At 36.3% G+C, this 17,741-nt stretch overlaps 1 protein-coding gene across 1 annotated transcript; it reads left to right on the plus strand.

The window, feature by feature from the left end:
• The first annotated feature begins 10,898 nt into the window (after nucleotides 1–10,898).
• LOC114530059 (2-oxoglutarate-dependent dioxygenase htyE-like) lies at nucleotides 10,899–16,509 on the plus strand. Its single transcript, XM_028551642.1, has 6 exons — nucleotides 10,899–11,145; nucleotides 12,413–12,534; nucleotides 14,083–14,269; nucleotides 14,473–14,652; nucleotides 14,750–14,860; nucleotides 15,741–16,509. The coding sequence occupies exons 1-6, from the start codon at nucleotides 10,981–10,983 to the stop codon at nucleotides 15,921–15,923; spliced, it is 948 nt and encodes a 315-aa protein (XP_028407443.1). The 5' UTR covers nucleotides 10,899–10,980; the 3' UTR covers nucleotides 15,924–16,509.
• Nucleotides 16,510–17,741: the final 1,232 nt, after the last annotated feature.

The raw sequence follows: 17,741 nt of genomic DNA on the forward strand, positions 1-17,741 counted from the left end.
AGCCAATGGTCTCCCAAGTGGTAAATCCATGGTTCGAATATTACCATAACTGTTTTTTCATTATGAACTTCGTGAAAAGGTTAAAGTAAATCAAATACTCACAGCCGTTCAGCACATTATCTCGTAGTATAGTGGTGAACACAATGGTCTCCCAAGTGGTAAGTCGATTGTTGGAATCTTACCATAACCGTTTTTTCATTATGAACTTCGTGAAAAAGATAAAGTATATTAAATACTCATAGCCGTTCAGCATATGATCTCGTAGTCTAGTGGTGAAGACAATGGTCTCCCAAGTGGTAAATCGATGGTTCGAATCTTACCATAACCGTTTTTTCATTATGAACATCGTGAAAAAGATAAAGTATATTAAATAATCATAGCCGTTCAGCATATGATCTCGTAGTCTAGTGGTGAAGACAATGGTCTCCCAAGTAGTAAATCGATGGTTAGAATCTTACCATAACCGTTTTTTCATTATGAACTTCGCGAAAAGGTTAAAGTAAATCAAATAATCATAGCCGTTCAGCACATGATCTCGTAGTCTAGTGGTGAAGACAATGGTCTCCCAAGTGGTAAATCGATTGTTCGAATCTTACCATAACCGTTTTTTCATTATGAACTTCGTGAAAAAGATAAAGTATATTAAATAATCATAGCCGTTCAGCATATGATCTCGTAGTCTAGTGGTGAAGAAAATGGTCTCCCAAGTGGTAAATCGATGGTTCGAATCTTACCATAACCATCTTTTTCATTATGAACTTCGTGAAAAGGTTAAAGTAAATCAAATAATCATTGCCGTCCAGCACATGATCTCGTAGTCTAGTGGTGAAGACAATGGTCTCCCAAGTGGTAAATCGGTGGTTCGAATCCTACCATAGCCGTCTTTCATTATGAACTTCCGGTGAAAAGGATAAAGTAAATTAAACAACCATAGCCGTTCAGACAAGATCTTGTAGTGTTGAGGTCAAGATGTTAATCTCATGCGTCGACAGTCAAGGGTTCGAATCTCGTTTTAGATGAATATTTTCGTTATTAATAAAACATGGTAAGGTTATGGTGACTAAATTAGTGTAAGCTTCCAACAATCACCAATTAGCCTTGTGGTAACGTCGTGGACTATCAAGTACAAGATAGTGGTATAAAGAACGGTATGCTACGTATCTCATTGCGATGGAAAGCAAAAAAAAAAGAAAAAAACGACAGGTATGTTGCTCGGGGGAGGTTTGTATTCGGTTAATCTTTGCAAATCAAAGTTAATCTTTAGGGAAATCAGGGGATAGGTAGGGTGAATTAGGGGTATATGAGTACAAAAAGACTTAGTAATTGGGCGGCCCGGGGCAAGGGGGCCTCGGCTCCCGGGGCAGGGGGAGGGTATAGGTGAGAAAACAATATATAAAATGTTTAAGTCTTTTTGTACTCATTTAAACCTCTTTACCCCTATTTATCCTCCTATTTACTCCTATCTATCCCTACTTTTTCTTATCCTCACATACCCCCAACTATCCCCTAACACAATTAAATGTTTGAAGAAAGCTTGCTTTGAAAGTCAGGAAAGCCGGGGGAAAGAGAACCCCCCTCAGTCTACTCCTCGCCCAAGGCGAGGGCATATTCGCCCTCTCACACTACTCCTCTCACACTCACAAATTCTCACTTTATTACCTTGTTGTTCTTTTTCGGTTTATCCAGGGCTTGAACCATGGACTGTATACTTCGCACTGCATGAAAAACCGCGTATTCACAGGTGAATACGTGCGAATATGAGTTCGAATATGGTCCATATTCACACGTATTCACAGATATTCACTGTGAATATCCTCGGAATATTGGGGGTATTCCGATGTGAATACCTGTGAATAAAACACACCGCGTATTCTGACCTAGAATACCTTCGAATACTCTGTGAATATTTTTCAAGACCTAGTATTCACACTTCGGCATAGAAAATGTGATTGTACGCATGAATACGGGATAATCAACGAGTTATATTGTGTAAATATTGCAGGAAATGCGTTTATATACCACGGAATAGGCAAAGGTTGTTTCAGTTCAATGCCGGTGTCAACTGTTATCCAGCATTTCTTCTCATCACGGTCACAAATTGAAATTGCGCTTGATTTGTTTAGGCGACAGACAATAAAGACAATAAATGTTACCAAACGCACGATGATTTTTATTTAATTAATTTTTTTGCTGCCGCAGGGATGTCGAGTATCGTATATCCTCAGTCGATGAGCGCTGAGTAGCCTCGTAAGTCGTAAAAAAGCTGTATAAGAAGAGAAATATCCATCAATTTCTTTAATTACCTGTGTAAAAGAAGTTATATATAAAAAAAATACTTTTATTTTTGCTTGGATACGTAAACACATGGGTAGAAAGTTGATGATTCTGTATCGTCAAAAGCATCCGTAATATATACAGTTCAGTGTTGGGAAATCGTAGGAAATTTCCTTTGGGAAATTTCCTCTTCGACATGTTAGTGACAATTTTTGCGCCAAGGAATTGCGGCGAAACTGCGAATAAATGGCGAAATTCGGAGGTCGTATAACAATAACAAATAAATGTCTTTAAATGATTCCTCGCAAAAGTTGTCCAGTTCCCTTTGTTTACAAAACGATAACATGGCACAAATGTCAATTGGTTTCAACCAGGGCGCTTAATATAAATGCGTGGTTTCAACAGAAGTTCAAGCTGTTCAACTTTGAATTGTTAAAGATGTTCGCGATGCCCCAAAATAATTCTTGTGGCGGCGCTAAAAAAGCCTAAAATCAGGTAAGTTATTTAATAATAACAAGAGTTATGTCATACTATAGTCCTGAAACAACACAACACAACAACAATAGTGCGAGGCCAACGCTTTTACGGCTGGGCTCATCACTTTTTTTGTTTTTATTATAAATAGATTACGATTGTGTTTATTGTAGCTAATTTGTACACAGCTAACTGTACCTGCTTGTAAATAAATAAATTGTATGATGGTTTTCATCAATCCTACCTCCATCACACACTAATTATAGTAGGTACAAATGTTTGCCATTTCAAAGCCATACTCAATACAAACAAAATTTAAAAGTTTGCCAATACTGAAAAGGGACATTACTTTCTTACCTACCACAAATATTCAGAAAGCTGCTGTAATCATAACTTTAACATAACATAACCCTTAGATAGACGTTTCAAGATGCATTGAAATGAGGTGCATTGGTGCATTTCATGAGGGTTTTTTATATTTTAGGCAAAATTTATATATTATAGATATATATTGTTATATAATTGTCACAGAATAGCTAATGATTGATTGCCAAAAGATTGAAATCTTAACAATCAGCTGCCCAAAGACAGAAATCTTAACAGCTTAGAAATCAAAGCCACACTGTGTTTTTTAGTTATATATAATACATATTTTTTAACAAAATAATGGCCTATATTTTTCCTTTTAGCATATATGAATTATATTTACACTAATATTTACCACAGAATAGCTATTGAACTGGTTGCCAAAAGATAGGAATCTTAACAACCAGCTGCCCAAAGACAGAAATCTTAACAGCCTTAGAAGTTCATGCTAGACTTGTGTTTTTAAGTGAAGCCTTTTAACATTGCCCTCATCATAATTTATAACTGAGACTGTTTACTGATTTGTTTGCAATTACTTTTCCGTACATAAATTATAATCACAATACTTAAAGAATATACCATTAAAGTGTAGATGAGTTTACTACAGCTTCTCGATGTTTGCATACTAGGAGTAGCTATGTGTATATACAGCTTTAAGTTCATGGAAGAATTTGTTTCCATTTTTACCCTAATTGATTAGCTTCCAAATTATATGAATGGTGTGTACATTGTACATATACATTCTCCTAGGAATATTATAATTTCATTACACTGCATAAATTCTATGCACAACAATAAAAACAAATGGCCATGCATGCAACATCAGCTTTTACCATTATCATTAACCTTTCGGATAATAATCTATTATAGCTTAAGAAAGTTTGCTATGTATTTTGTTCAATAATTGCTTTAAGGTGGTTTTAATTGTTTTTAGCCATCAGGGGTTGCAAGATTGAGAAAATTCCCAAAAGAGTTGGCCTTAACTTTGCTAAAGATGAAGAGGATTTTTCACCCAGTGAAAGAAGTTCCTGATTCATTATCTGCTCACCTATAGTTTTTAATATCTTACCAAGTGAAAAAACATCACTTGCTTTGCTCAACAATTTACTATTAAGTATAATTTCTGACATACTCCAGGAGCAATGTTTCATATATACTAAAACAACATTGCTTATAAATTAACAATCAGCTGATGAAAGATTGAAAATCATAACAGCTTAGTAGAAGTTCATGATAGGCTGTGTTTTTGCTACATATTTTTGAACAATTTGTGATGTTCCAATAATATTTTATAAAATGTGAAATGTTGTAACCCATCACATGTACATGATCTGTTAAGGACTGTATAAAATTTAAATAATTGACTGAAATCTTAGTATTGCATTTGATCAACCTTGATAAAACACATTAACTGTGGATAAACCTACCATTGCAATGTGTATGACTGCTATGCAAATTAACATGGCAACCTATTATGCATGTTTGTTCATATTGATATTTTCCTTAATGGACAGACTTGAGGGACAATAAATGCCTAAACATTCGCACAGGCTGCGAACGCATAACCCATTAACCTCTTATCACCAGGTAATTTGTTAATAAAATGTTGAGATTACTCCACATGGTCATAGGGTATAGTCTATAGGCCGGCTATTGAATTCAACTGCACGATATTTAGTCACTCACCGAAGAGGTCCCTTACGCACAAACAGTATATGCGTTTTCGGTTTTGAACAATAAAAAATCCTTGAAATACGGTTAATATTCGTTATCATTTTACACGTATTAGCGAACATAAGGTGCTGTGGAAATCGCGCCATGCAATCTCATTTCTATTTCGCGCATTTTCTTCATCAGACTTCGTGGGAATCGTAGCATACAAATACTCGCCGGCATGCTCTTTAACTGCGACCAGAGTTTCCAGACTTTACCAAGCCCTTGGCATCCTTCACTCTCTTCCCTTATTTATAAGCGCCAAAAAGATTTCTTACAGCCACAAACGCACGATCTCCTCGTTCAATGTTTATTAAACTCGAAAGCGCGCTTTTTGGTTTTTGCGCCAAATTATTTATAAAATTCCACTTCAATTTTTCAGCATTCAAAATAAAGTTTAAAAATGTCAGCTGATGAATTTATTTTGTGGAAACACGGATTAAGTGAGAAGTGAGATATTCCAAGTGTGAATATTGTTCAGAATACGCGGCATATTCATGGCGTATTCACACTTAGAATACTGAAGAATACGATGCCGTATTCACACTAATATTCCATGTCGGAATACGCTTGCAATATGTGTTTTATTCACACCCGTATTCACATGTGAATACCTTAGAATACGGCGCTTTTCATGCAGTGCGCAGATCACCGTCTTCACCACAACACCACCAGCTCTTGCGGTGAATGCCTATAGTTTTTTATTTTACTTAATCCTTGTTTGGAAGGATCTTTGACGAAACATAATACTTTTTGGTAGGATCTCGAATGAAAGAACAATTTAAATGAGTTCACTTTAATTAATTTTCATGATTTATTTTCTCAAATTTCACACACTGTATCTTTACTATCTTATTCGTAGCTTGTAATTTAATATTAGCCATTTGTGTTGTCGCTAAACTGATCACATACAAGTATGCGGCGCCTTAAAGCACCATCTTTCCATAAGTTGGTTATATGCGACCCAAGTGAAGCTAATGGTTACGGTGCGATTGTTTTGTATTTTTAATGAAGTGAAGTCAAAGTAAAGTACAAGAATTAACAATGTATTTCAAAATAGGTTGACAAGAAAGCCGTAAAAGCCCGTCTGAATGTGAATTGGGTATGGAAAATCTATACGTATGATGGGTTGGGTAATGCGTTATCATTAGGATAATAATTGTGTTTATTTTCATTAGTTTTGTTCCGTCCTTGACCGCGCTGGTATTTCTGAAACTCGTCTGATTTATCCCTCTAAATGCGAGTTTAAGACGAGTTTCTCTTGCAGACGGGATTCCCGTCCAACTTAACCGTCTCTTAATTTAGCGGACGGGAAAATTCGGACGAGAAACCCGTGTGTGATTCACATGCGTACATCAGACGAGTCCCCCACCTTCGATGAGTTTCCCGTCTCTAATATGAATCCGGCTAAAAGTATAGTCATCAGGCAACAAGCATCACATCTGAAATGGCATCTGAAATCGCAAATATCCAGTTAAACAGACATTGACTATTTATTTCAAGACTTTGTTGTCTAAATAGTCGAAACACTAGCTTGTATTGCTAGCAGGTTTGTCGAATATAAAATACGCTAATCTAATATTTGAACCTTTGTACAAAAGAGATCAACGTCTTAACAACTGCTTGACGACCACATCGTTTGTCGATAAGCTATTGTTCTCTATTTGACTTAATCGTTTCTTCGAAGGACTTTTAAATGAATAATTATGAATCGTTGCCGTAATATTGTTGAACCGCTGTTTGTTTGTTTGCATGTTAACTGCGAAAATTGCGCTTTTGAACTGAACATCTTTTTTCTTAGCGTATTTTATATTCGACGAACCTGCTAGACAAGCTAGTGATTTCGACTCTTTATACAACAAAGTCTTGAGATAAATAGTTAATATCTGCTTAACTGGATATTTGCTTCAATTGCGATTTCAGATGTAATTTACGAGAGTGCGAGGTGCATGCTTGTTGCCTCATGATTATACGTGTTATACACATTGAAATACATTCTTATTTCTTGTACTTTTTTCTTTTAAACCTATTTTAAAATGCATTGTTAAATCTTGTACTTTACTTCGACTTCACTTCATTAAAAATACAAAACAATCGCACCGTAACCAATAGCTTCACTTGCGCCGCATATAACTAACTTATGGAAACAATAGGGCTTTAAGGCACTTTATACCTTGTATGTGATATTTTAGCGAGAACACAAATGGCTACTATGATGTTACAAGCTACGAATAAAATACAGTTGTGTGCGTGTTTTTGATGAGAAAATAAATCATGAACATTAAAAAGAACTCCTTTAAATTGTTATTTCCTTTGAGATCCTACCCATAAGGTATTCGGTGATATAAAAAAGTGCAGCCTTTCATCGCAAGATCGTGCGGTCTACTGGTAAAGGCAGTGCTCTCGAAGTTTAAAGGCGGAGGATCGAGTCCCAGATGGGAATGTTTTTTTTCTTCCATTTCATCAAAGATCCTTCCAAAAAGGATCAAGTAAAATAAAAAACTATAGGCTTTCACCACAAGAACTGGTGGTGTAGTGGTGAAGTCGATGATCTACCAAGTATACAGTCGATGGTTCAAGCCCTGGATAAACCGAAAAAGAACAAGGTAATAAAGTGAGAATTTGTGAGTGTGAGAGGAGTAGTGCGAGAGGGCGAATATGCCCTCGCCTTGGGCGAGGAGTAGACTGAGGGGGGTTCTCTTTCCCCCGGCTTTCCTGACTTTCAAAGCAAGCTTTCTTCAAACATTTAATTGTGTTAGGGGATAGTTGGGGGTATGTGGGGATAAGAAAAAGTAGGGATAGATAGGAGTAAATAGGAGGATAAATAGGGGTAAAGAGGTTTAAATGAGTACAAAAAGACTTAAACATTTTATATATTGTTTTCTCACCTATACCCTCCCCCTGCCCCGGGAGCCGAGGCCCCCTTGCCCCGGGCCGCCCAATTACTAAGTCTTTTTGTACTCATATACCCTACCTATTCAATATACCCTATGCAATTCACCCTACCTATCCCCTGATTTCCCTAAAGATTAACTTTGATTTGCAAAGATTAACCGAATACAAACCTCCCCCGAGCAACATACCTATCGTTTTTTTCTTTTTTTTTTTGCTTTCCACCGCAATGAGATACGTACCATACCGTTCTTGATACCACTATCTTGTACTTGATAGTCCACGACATTACCACAAGGCTAACTGGTGATTGTTGGAAGCTTACACCAATTTAGTCACCATAACCTTACCATGTTTTATTAATAACGAAAATATTCATCTAAAACGAGATTCGAACCTTTGACTGTCGACGCATGAGATTAACATCTTGACCTCAACACTACAAGATCTTGTCTGAACGGCTATGGTTGTTTAATTTACTTTATCCTTTTCACCAGAAGTTCATAATGAAAGACGGCTATGGTAGGATTCGAACGACCGATTTACCACTTGGGAGACCATTGTCTTCACCACAAGACTACGAGATCATGTGCTGAACGGCTATGATTATTTAATATACTTTATCTTTTTCACGAAGTTCATAATGAAAAAACGGTTATGGTAAGATTCGAACAATCGATTTAACACTTGGGAGACCATTGTCTTCACCACTAAACTACGAGATAATGTGCTGAACGGCTATGATTATTTGATTTACTTTAACCTTTTCACGAAGTTCATAATGAAAAACAGTTATGGTACGATTCGAACCATCGATTTACCACCTGGGAGACCATTGTCTTCGGCATTAGATTACAAGATTTTTGGCTCCAAGGCTATGGTTATTCAATTTACTTTATCCTTTTCACGAAGTTCATAATGAAAAACGGTTATGGTAGGATTCGAACCCCCGGTTTGGAGCACGGGAGGGCATTGCCTCCCCCACTATATCAGCAGAACTTGTGGCGAATTATTACACTATTTTATTCTATTAAACCTTTTTTCGAAGGATTGCACATAAGTTAATGATCTCAATGAGTTTATTTTATCAATGAGTTTAGCTACCTCATTTTCTTAGCTTTAACCTAATATTAACCATTTAATTTCTGTTGACGCTAAAATATCACTGAAATATAAGTATGGAATCCCTTGAGCAAACGAGTATTACGTCACCATAAGCTAGTTATTAGCCATTAATTAACCTAAAACATGAAGTTTGTTCCCTTTGGGAGTTAAAATGCATTCTAAGCTCTGTAAATAAAAGGGAATAGTTTTATCAAATCGTTTTCCTAGCACACGCGTCACGTTGAATTAGTTCAATTGGTTTAAACATTAACCAAGTCCTGTTGATTGTACACATGGGTCTGTCATGGGAATTGTCAAGTTCCAGCCATAAGTTTGCGGCTAATTTGAGTTTCAAAGGTGTCAGTTTTTCTCACTCACCCTGTATGCGGTCCAGGTGAAGCTAATGGTTAGGATGTGATTGTTTACGGTCAATGAAGTCAAGTCTGATTTCACAGGTCACAAATGGAAAATGTATTTAAATTGTGGATTCATTAAAATGTTTTAATATTCGCAACTAATTTCATAGCTGAAATTTTGCTCCAATATAAGGCAACAGATATTAAGTAGCTCTACTTCTCTTAAGCCGTGTTAACATATAATTAACAAAAATATTGTCACGTTTGCTCTAATGGTAAGGTAGTTTTCAATATTTGGCAGACTGAATACCCTTCCAATATATCACATCCAAAATCACCCCTTTTAGTTTTACGAGGTAAACAATCAACATTTAGCACGATATATCTTCACCACTGGGCCAACAGATCTTGAGATCAACAGCTGTTTTTCTAACTTAACTAAATCTTTTCTTTTACGTCATGATAAAACACTATATCACCATACAGGATTCGAACCTTCAATTCGCAAGTTGCGAGACCATTGTCGTCACCCCTAGACTGTTTGCTCTTGGGATATTTAACGGTATTTGCATTTGACTTAAACCTTTTTTGGAAAACACTCCTTTCATAATTTAATCCTTTCGCTTAAGACATACGAGAAGCCAAAAACTAGAACGCCAAAGTCAAACTTGCATGAGGAGCCTCTTCCCTGGAAACAGGACAAGAGAGCCAGAACCGATAGATTGACGTGTGTGGATGCGACTCAAAAGTCCAAAAGCCGAAGGTTTAGTATATATTACATTACTCTATCTGGTGATTGTGGGATTATTATTCGTTCACTGCGATTGCACTGGTTTTCTTTGTTCTAAATTTGACTTTTTATCGTTTTCCAATAGCGTGTGAGTATGTTTAATAACCGTAAAGTGTCCTTTTTGACCCACTACATTTACTATAAGCTAAAACAGGTTGATTTAGGTAAGAAATGGAGTGAATAAAGAACATTTAAAATTTTGTTGATTGATTTAATGAACCATACCGGTGCGGTATAACCACGTGCACATATCACAAACGTAGATAATTCAAGATAGTACACGCACATGCACGACGCATGTCTGCAGATTTCTAATTAGCATAAAAAGAGAAAGTATTTCAAGGATTATCTACTAGAGCATCAGCGCTTGGTGTAAAAGCCTACATTTATTTATTTTTACCTAAATCCTTTTCAAAGTCATAATGAAAATATATTCGTCTCATTCTCATCACCGACCTGAAAGGTACGAGACCATTTTCTTCGCCACTAGACTCAGACTGATAGGACAAGCAGTTGACCATTAAACAGCGTGCATGGTTATCCATGTCAAAATATTTGGCTTCATAACCAACGCATGGTGATATTGCAAAGCATGGTAAATTCTAAAGGTTTTTAAAAAGTCTTAATTTCGAGTCGATCAGTCCATGCATACACAACTCAACTCAATTCAAGCCATGAACACTTGAAAAAAATGCAGAGAATAGGTAAGGATAAATCAATTACGATTTTGTGGCACTTCACTCCATGTAGGTAAATTTTAAAGGTTTTTATAAAGGGTATTAATTTCGAGTGAAATCGATTATACACCACTCAATGTACATACACAACTCAACTGTTCCTGGCTTGAACTATAGCCCATAAGTTGCATATAATTATCAAGTCTAAGTGTCATTTTTTTGCAATTTTTTATTTACACACCCTAGATGCTGTCATGGTTGTGTAACTTACACCACATGAAAGTTAACTATTACAATACCTCTCTTTCGCAACTTGTAATATTACACTTTAATCATGGCGGAAATTCCCGTTGTCGATTTTTCTTGCTTCAATTCCTTCGATGGTGCATCTTTCGTCGAGTCAAATACTCAAATAAACGATCTTGCGAAAGAAATTTACGATGCATTTAGCACTATTGGTTTTGTTTATATCAAAAATCATGGCATACCCACAGAGAAGGTGCGTAAAATATGTAGCAAATGAATATAAATATATACACATGTTAAAAGCCCTAAACATACGCCGATCCTGCGAAGAACAACATCATGTTAAGCCACGATTTGAGTGGTCTAGTGACTAGGTTGTTGTTATGGTTTGTTTACGCTTAAATCCAGATCAAATATATAGTCCATAGGTGAGGGTAAATCGATTATGATTTTTGGCACTTCACTCGATGTTGGTAAATCCTAGAGGTTTAAAGGGTCTTAATCTCGAGTAGAATTATACACACTTCGAATTCAAACCAAGGTAGCAAGAGCATTGCACCGGCATCGCAAAAGCGTAGGTTCGATTCCTGCCGAAGGACCTATAGCTGACTTATTTTCCTTCTACTGTTCCTGGCTTGAATTCGAAGTGTGTACAATTTCACTCGAAATAGACCCTTTAAACCTCTAAGATATAGTCCATAGGCATAGAAATAGACCCTTTGAACCTCTAGGATATAGTCCATAGGCATAGAGATTAGTTCATATGCTTCGTCCTTGAACCCAAATGGTAATAAGGACTCAGTAACAGTGTCATAAAAGTGCAGTAACTAGTTCCAAAACCAGGACTCTATAAATAACCCTAACCATGTAAACATTATTAGTAGGATTTCCAAAGTATCCTCAATATAAGCCTGTAACTTCATTAAATACTAGTTAAATCTATTTATATGAAGTTAATTACTTTGCAGTAGATTGTGTATACTCTGCTGTAACATGTGATACATATTATTGAGGCAGACACTCGTTGAGAAGTTTATTGCTTGCAATTAATTATCTATCCCAATTCTTACAATGAGGCATTTATAGCAGATTAGCAGTCACTGCAGTGGAGGCTGAGTTTTAAAAAAGAGCATGTTCATTATACCTTAACAATCACATGAAAACCTACACATACATGTGGATTTGCAGATCCACAGGAGAACACATTTTTAATTACATGGCATTGTAACAAGGCATTGTATAATTATTGCTAAAAAAAATTATTAATTATTGCTAAACTTCTGGCTACAAGACTGAAAGCACAGAAATTGTATTTATTGAGACCCTCCTCCCCAGAAAAAATCATTGCCCTTGGAAGGCAGAAATTTGCCAAGACGCAGAAATGGCATCAAATATTATTTTATTATTTAGTAATAATGACCATCTGGTGTTAACATTGACATGCAAAGATATAATTAGCAGAGGCAACTCCTCAGGGCCATTAACCAGTGTTTTATTTATATTTTTATATTTTTTTGTAGGTGACAAAATTATTTGAGGTTGCTGAAAGATTTTTCAAGTTGCCAACAAAAACCAAACAGCCATTTGCCACAGAATTCAGTGTGACAAATTATCATGGATGGATGGCTGCAGGAAGGGAGATGTTAGTACAATAATTAACTACAACAATTGTAACAAAAATGCTAACAAATTTATATTTAACTGCCAACAAATTTATATTTTTGTTGCATACTTTATGTTACCAATGGTGTACAGTCTTTAATGTAAACACCCATATATTTCCTAAAACATCAAGATCTTTTAGAATATTTGACATGCTTTAAGTTTGCTCTGTTTTTAAATGAGCATGAGAAGAGTTTATGCTAAAAATATATACAAAACATGCCAAATTTGAGTATTTTTGAAGCAGGTGGACTATTCATTGTTATGAGCAGAACCGATATGCAGAAGAAGCAACACTCCCCCTTAAAATTTTAAAGCAACTTTAATACTTGCAGAGAGAAAATTGGCAACATAGGGAAATATAAAACAATAAGGGTGAACTTCCTTTTTGATCAATCAGCATTAGGCATTCTGGTTAGCTTTGCCTAAAAAATGTCAACAAATATGCTAATTAGTATAAAACGAAATCCTTTGCTACTCAAGTCATGCTGTTTTGGTTTAGTAATTAGTAAGCCATGATCAAAAAAGAAGGCTTAGGTTTGATCTTTTCCCAATGCCAAACAATTGAGAATTGAGATTGTAGTTCCGGCCATATCAAGGTGATAAAAAATTAACCTCTCTCTTGCAAGCACACAATGTTTCTTGTACTGTTTAAATGAAATATGATGAAATATTGGAAAAACCTTGGAAATTTTACCTTAATCTAGTTGCATTTTATTCTCATTCCAGTAAACATATATACTCATATACCTACCTGTAAACTACGCTTGGTTTTATCTCGGATGATTTCGATTCATTTGTACCATGATTTCATTGATTTGGACCCTTTTTGTAAAATTTAATGTTTTAAATTTCTCACTCCAACATGACTCCATTTACGCTGTGAGTTCAGTGACATGGAGTGAATTTTATTAATTATTCTTCAAATCTAGCCTGCTCCTAGGAGGCTATTTCAAATCTTATTATTTGGCAAACACAAAGTAGAAAAAGAGTCTCTTGCGCTCTGATCAAGTAGGTCCCATGCTCTTGTTCTGCGATCTCTCCACTCCTTTCCATCCGCCATATGTGTGGTAGTGACAGCTACCTGTTGACTTAATAAATTCTTACAAAGCAGGCGTATACTTTCTGCGGGATAAAAATTTTCGGAAGGAACTTTTCAGATTCTCACGACCAAATAATTTAAAGGTCAAGAAAAACGTTTCCTTTATCGCTTCGACAAACGAACTTTCTGAAGTAAGGACTTTTTCTATGTTAAAATCTTATCAGCACCAGCACTAATAATCTATTCAATCAGTATTCGAATTTGCTGAAAGGTGCTAGTGATATTTATACAATAGCCCCCCCCCCCTAGTACATAGGTAATAACATCATCTTAATCACCCAGCCGACTTCCCAGTGCGGGGCCGGAAATCTGAAAAACCTTAGTCCCGGCGGGAGAAATGAACCCGGGACTAAGGGGCGAATAGCAGTACCTGAACCACTATCACAATAAGGGCAAGCTATCCTAAAATTTATCATTTCATTTCAGTGTTGATCCCGATGAACCGTATGACTTGAAAGAAGCTTTTGATATAGTGAGACCTTACGATGATGATATACCTTGGCCAACTGGTAACTGCTCGGACTTCCAAGAAATCACGAAGGATTTTTTCCAGTGCTGCGAAAAATTATCCCATGGAATTTTAGATTTGATTGCCCATGGATTAAAATTAGATGTAAGTGATTAATAAAGGTAACGGAATTAAAATTGGATTTATAAACATGGCTGGCATCATGATCGTTTAGAATACACCACAATGCATTGTGAGCATCAAACATCTATGGTGCTTTAATATTGTATCAAATGGTTCTTTGAACAAGAACAGTTGTATATAAGAATGTTTCGCTAATGTTAGCTTATTTTGCATGGTTTTTTCAGGACAGAAAAATTTTCAGAAAAACTCATGGAAAATTTGGCACACCAGACAATAAGACCTCGCTTCGTCTTCTTTATTATCCTTTCAACGCTGATTTAGAGGCAGGACAAATACGCCTGGGGCAACATTCTGATTATGGCACCATTACATTGCTTTTCCAAGATCAAATCGGTGGACTTGAGGTAGGTTTCCGTGTAGACTGAGAACCTATGTCACATAGACAAAAAGATGGTGCAAAAGTATCAATCGAATGAAGTCAATAGTGAAATTACATTTAAGGTTTTCAGCCAAAAAGAAGGCTTTGTGCCAGCGCGTCCAATTGAGGAAACGATCTTGGTGAACATTGGAGACTTGTTACAACGATGGACCAATGATAAATTAGTGTCCACGGTGAGTAAGACGTTGCATATGACTTAATAGTTGATTTATTGGTTCGCTATTTCAAGGAAAAGATATTGGTTAATCACAGACATGAAATATTGGTTAACAATGTTCAAGCTTTTCGGATGGTTATGCCAAGTTACAAGTTTCGAGATATATATTTTTTGCTTTTATGCAACTTTACTGCTGGTGTATTACGCTGAAAGGCTTTTCACTTAAATGTGCTTAAATGTATTCATGCATGGAGTACTTACCATAGTCAATAATATATCAGTCACTGCGATATCAGGTTCTGGCTTCGTGCCTGAGCAGTCCCGGATACCGAAGGGGTTAAGGGAACAGTTACCCACTTCCGAAGGGGCTAAGGGGGCAGTTTTCCCCAGCCCTAGGTTTTCACTGGCCCAAAAAATCAAGAGGAAGATAGTTAATCGTTTCCTTCGAGCATTCTATAAGGTTTATTAAACGTGGTGATCATATAAGAGCTGTGATCGGCCCGTTTAAAAAGTCTTTCCCCGGCCCAGGAAAGGTTAATCCGTCGCTGTGGTTGAGATGATTGCAATATATTGGAAGTAATAATCACTGATCTGGAAGTAACAGCAGGAATTAAGTCATCAATGGACGAAATGACATGAATTTTTTACGTGGAATAATGAAAATTGGTTTCTTCAGATCAAAGCTCTAGATCTAGTCCTATTCGTTTTTTGTGCAAGTGCAAGTCCCAAAACAACCTTTTGACTTTTTGCAACATCGATAAGGAGCTTGACATGTTCACGACAATTACCAATACTTTGATAAAAAAAACGGGATTTCGATTTCTCTTGCAATTTTATTGCTTAAAAGACCATAGCCAGTAATCAATTAGATTTTAGCATCGTATTTTCTTTTTCAGAGACACCGCGTTGTTGTCCCACAAGATGAGTTACTTCGTTTAAAGTCAAGACAATCAGCCGCATTCTTTGTTCTTCCTGAAAACACGACGATGGTTGAATGCTTGGATGGTTCGAATAAATATCCGCCTGTCACAGCTCTCGATTACCTCAACCAAAGGCTTGGTGATACATATTTATATTGACAATTGACGTTCTTTGTTTAGAAACAATAGTTTTAATTAAAATGTAGTATACAGTCGACAATATGATTCTGCAGTATTTCAACAATTCTATCTTTTGTTATTCTTTATAAAACCAGTCAATTTTTATTATTTTAAGTAGAAAGAGCTATTAGGTCTCACGTAATTTGTGTCGTGATAAATCACCGTAGAGTGCTACTGCTACCCTAATATATTTTTTGAAAATCACTGGTGTTTTATACAGACATCTTTAGTACGTTTTTAGTAAAAGCAAGTCCCCATACAAATTCGAATATTAAAGATATTCACAAACTTTTAAGATAGACTGGATTGGTGGCCATGCATGGCGAACGTGCGTCGCACCACGTTGGTGTGCTGGGATAAAGATAACCTTTCGTCATTTCCACACGTTCAAAGTTTCTTCTTTTTTTTCATGCACCTTTTTACTCCGGCGTCAGCGACGGAGTTGAAAATTCGCTTAGGTTTTTGTTGTTTTTCAAATCATGCTTTTTTTTCGATAGCTAGAGCAAGCACGAACTTACAGGCTTCTATAAAACATTTGTAACACGTACTGTTGAATGTTTACATGCACAAATGCACACCAATGTTATTTTAAATAAGTGTCCCAAATCTAAATACATTTTTGCAATTGTAAATAATACTTGACACGCACATTGCACAAGTCCATTTAGACGATATTTGATCGCCTTATATATACGATTCCCTCGTCAGTACAGTACAGTGATTTAAAGCTGGTTTTCCACCAGCATTATTCTTCGCGCGAAACGACTTTATTCTTTTGTACTTTTTGCAATTTTTTCCAGATGATTGCAGTTGAGAGCTCTGAAACAAAAGTAGAATGTCGCTTTGCACGAAATATGTCGCTAGTGGAAAACCGGCCTTAGCCCGCTTTGCACCAGGCGGATTTATTCGCGTGACGCGAAGCTATGTCTGAGATCCGGTGATGTGATTGGTTTGCGAAAAAATTCGCCTCGGAAAAGTAGAATTGCTTCCTACTTTTTATCTGTCCGCGCGAATAAATTCGCCAAGTGGAAAACAGGCTTTACTCTTAATTTTGCTAAAATTAACCTATATAGCGCGAAAGAGGCCATGCTCAATTATATCAGAGATGTTACTCAATCCATATGGCTAACTGCTGAAATTCTATTTGCATAAATAAATGGACATCTTTTTTGTTTTGATAACAACAAAGACATAACATGAAGACGTCACTGCAAATATGCAAAGTATTTTAATCATACTCAGATACTGTAAGAGCCTCCAGAGACCTGGGGCCGGTTGTATCAAGCCCGTTTAGCTTAAACGGCGTCGTTGTCGACGGCCTCGTTTTTGGCGTTTTTCTAGCGTGTAAAAACCTTTGTTTTACTAGTGTCGACTACCTTTTATCTTCTGCTATTTCGGATCTAATCTCCGGTTGTACATGTTGACAACCGTAAATCCCTAGTGTGTGGAATTTAAGGAAATTACATTTACTTCTGATTTATCTTTTTGTAAATTGTATGGAATTAATCGTAATATATGTTGGCGGTCCCAATGACCTTTGTGAAATAAGATAGAGTTGTGGACGTTAGCAAACAATACATTAATCAAGTCATTGAAGTCAAGATTCAATATTGCCTTGAATTATATAGCAACAGACATAAAGTCAGCCAATATTTTTTTCCAAATTGCATGCGCGTACTTATGTTTGTCGCATTGCTTCTTAAAAAATATTGTACATCATTCGAAAATGCATAATTCTTCTATCCTCTTGGCTTCTAAAAAATATTATAATGCGTTCAAAATATCGTGCGCTTACCG

The sequence above is a fragment of the Dendronephthya gigantea genome, unplaced genomic scaffold (genome assembly GCF_004324835.1).
Source record: "Dendronephthya gigantea isolate DGI-Jeju-01 unplaced genomic scaffold, DenGig_1.0 000059F, whole genome shotgun sequence".
NCBI classification, from domain to species: domain Eukaryota; kingdom Metazoa; phylum Cnidaria; class Anthozoa; order Malacalcyonacea; family Nephtheidae; genus Dendronephthya; species Dendronephthya gigantea.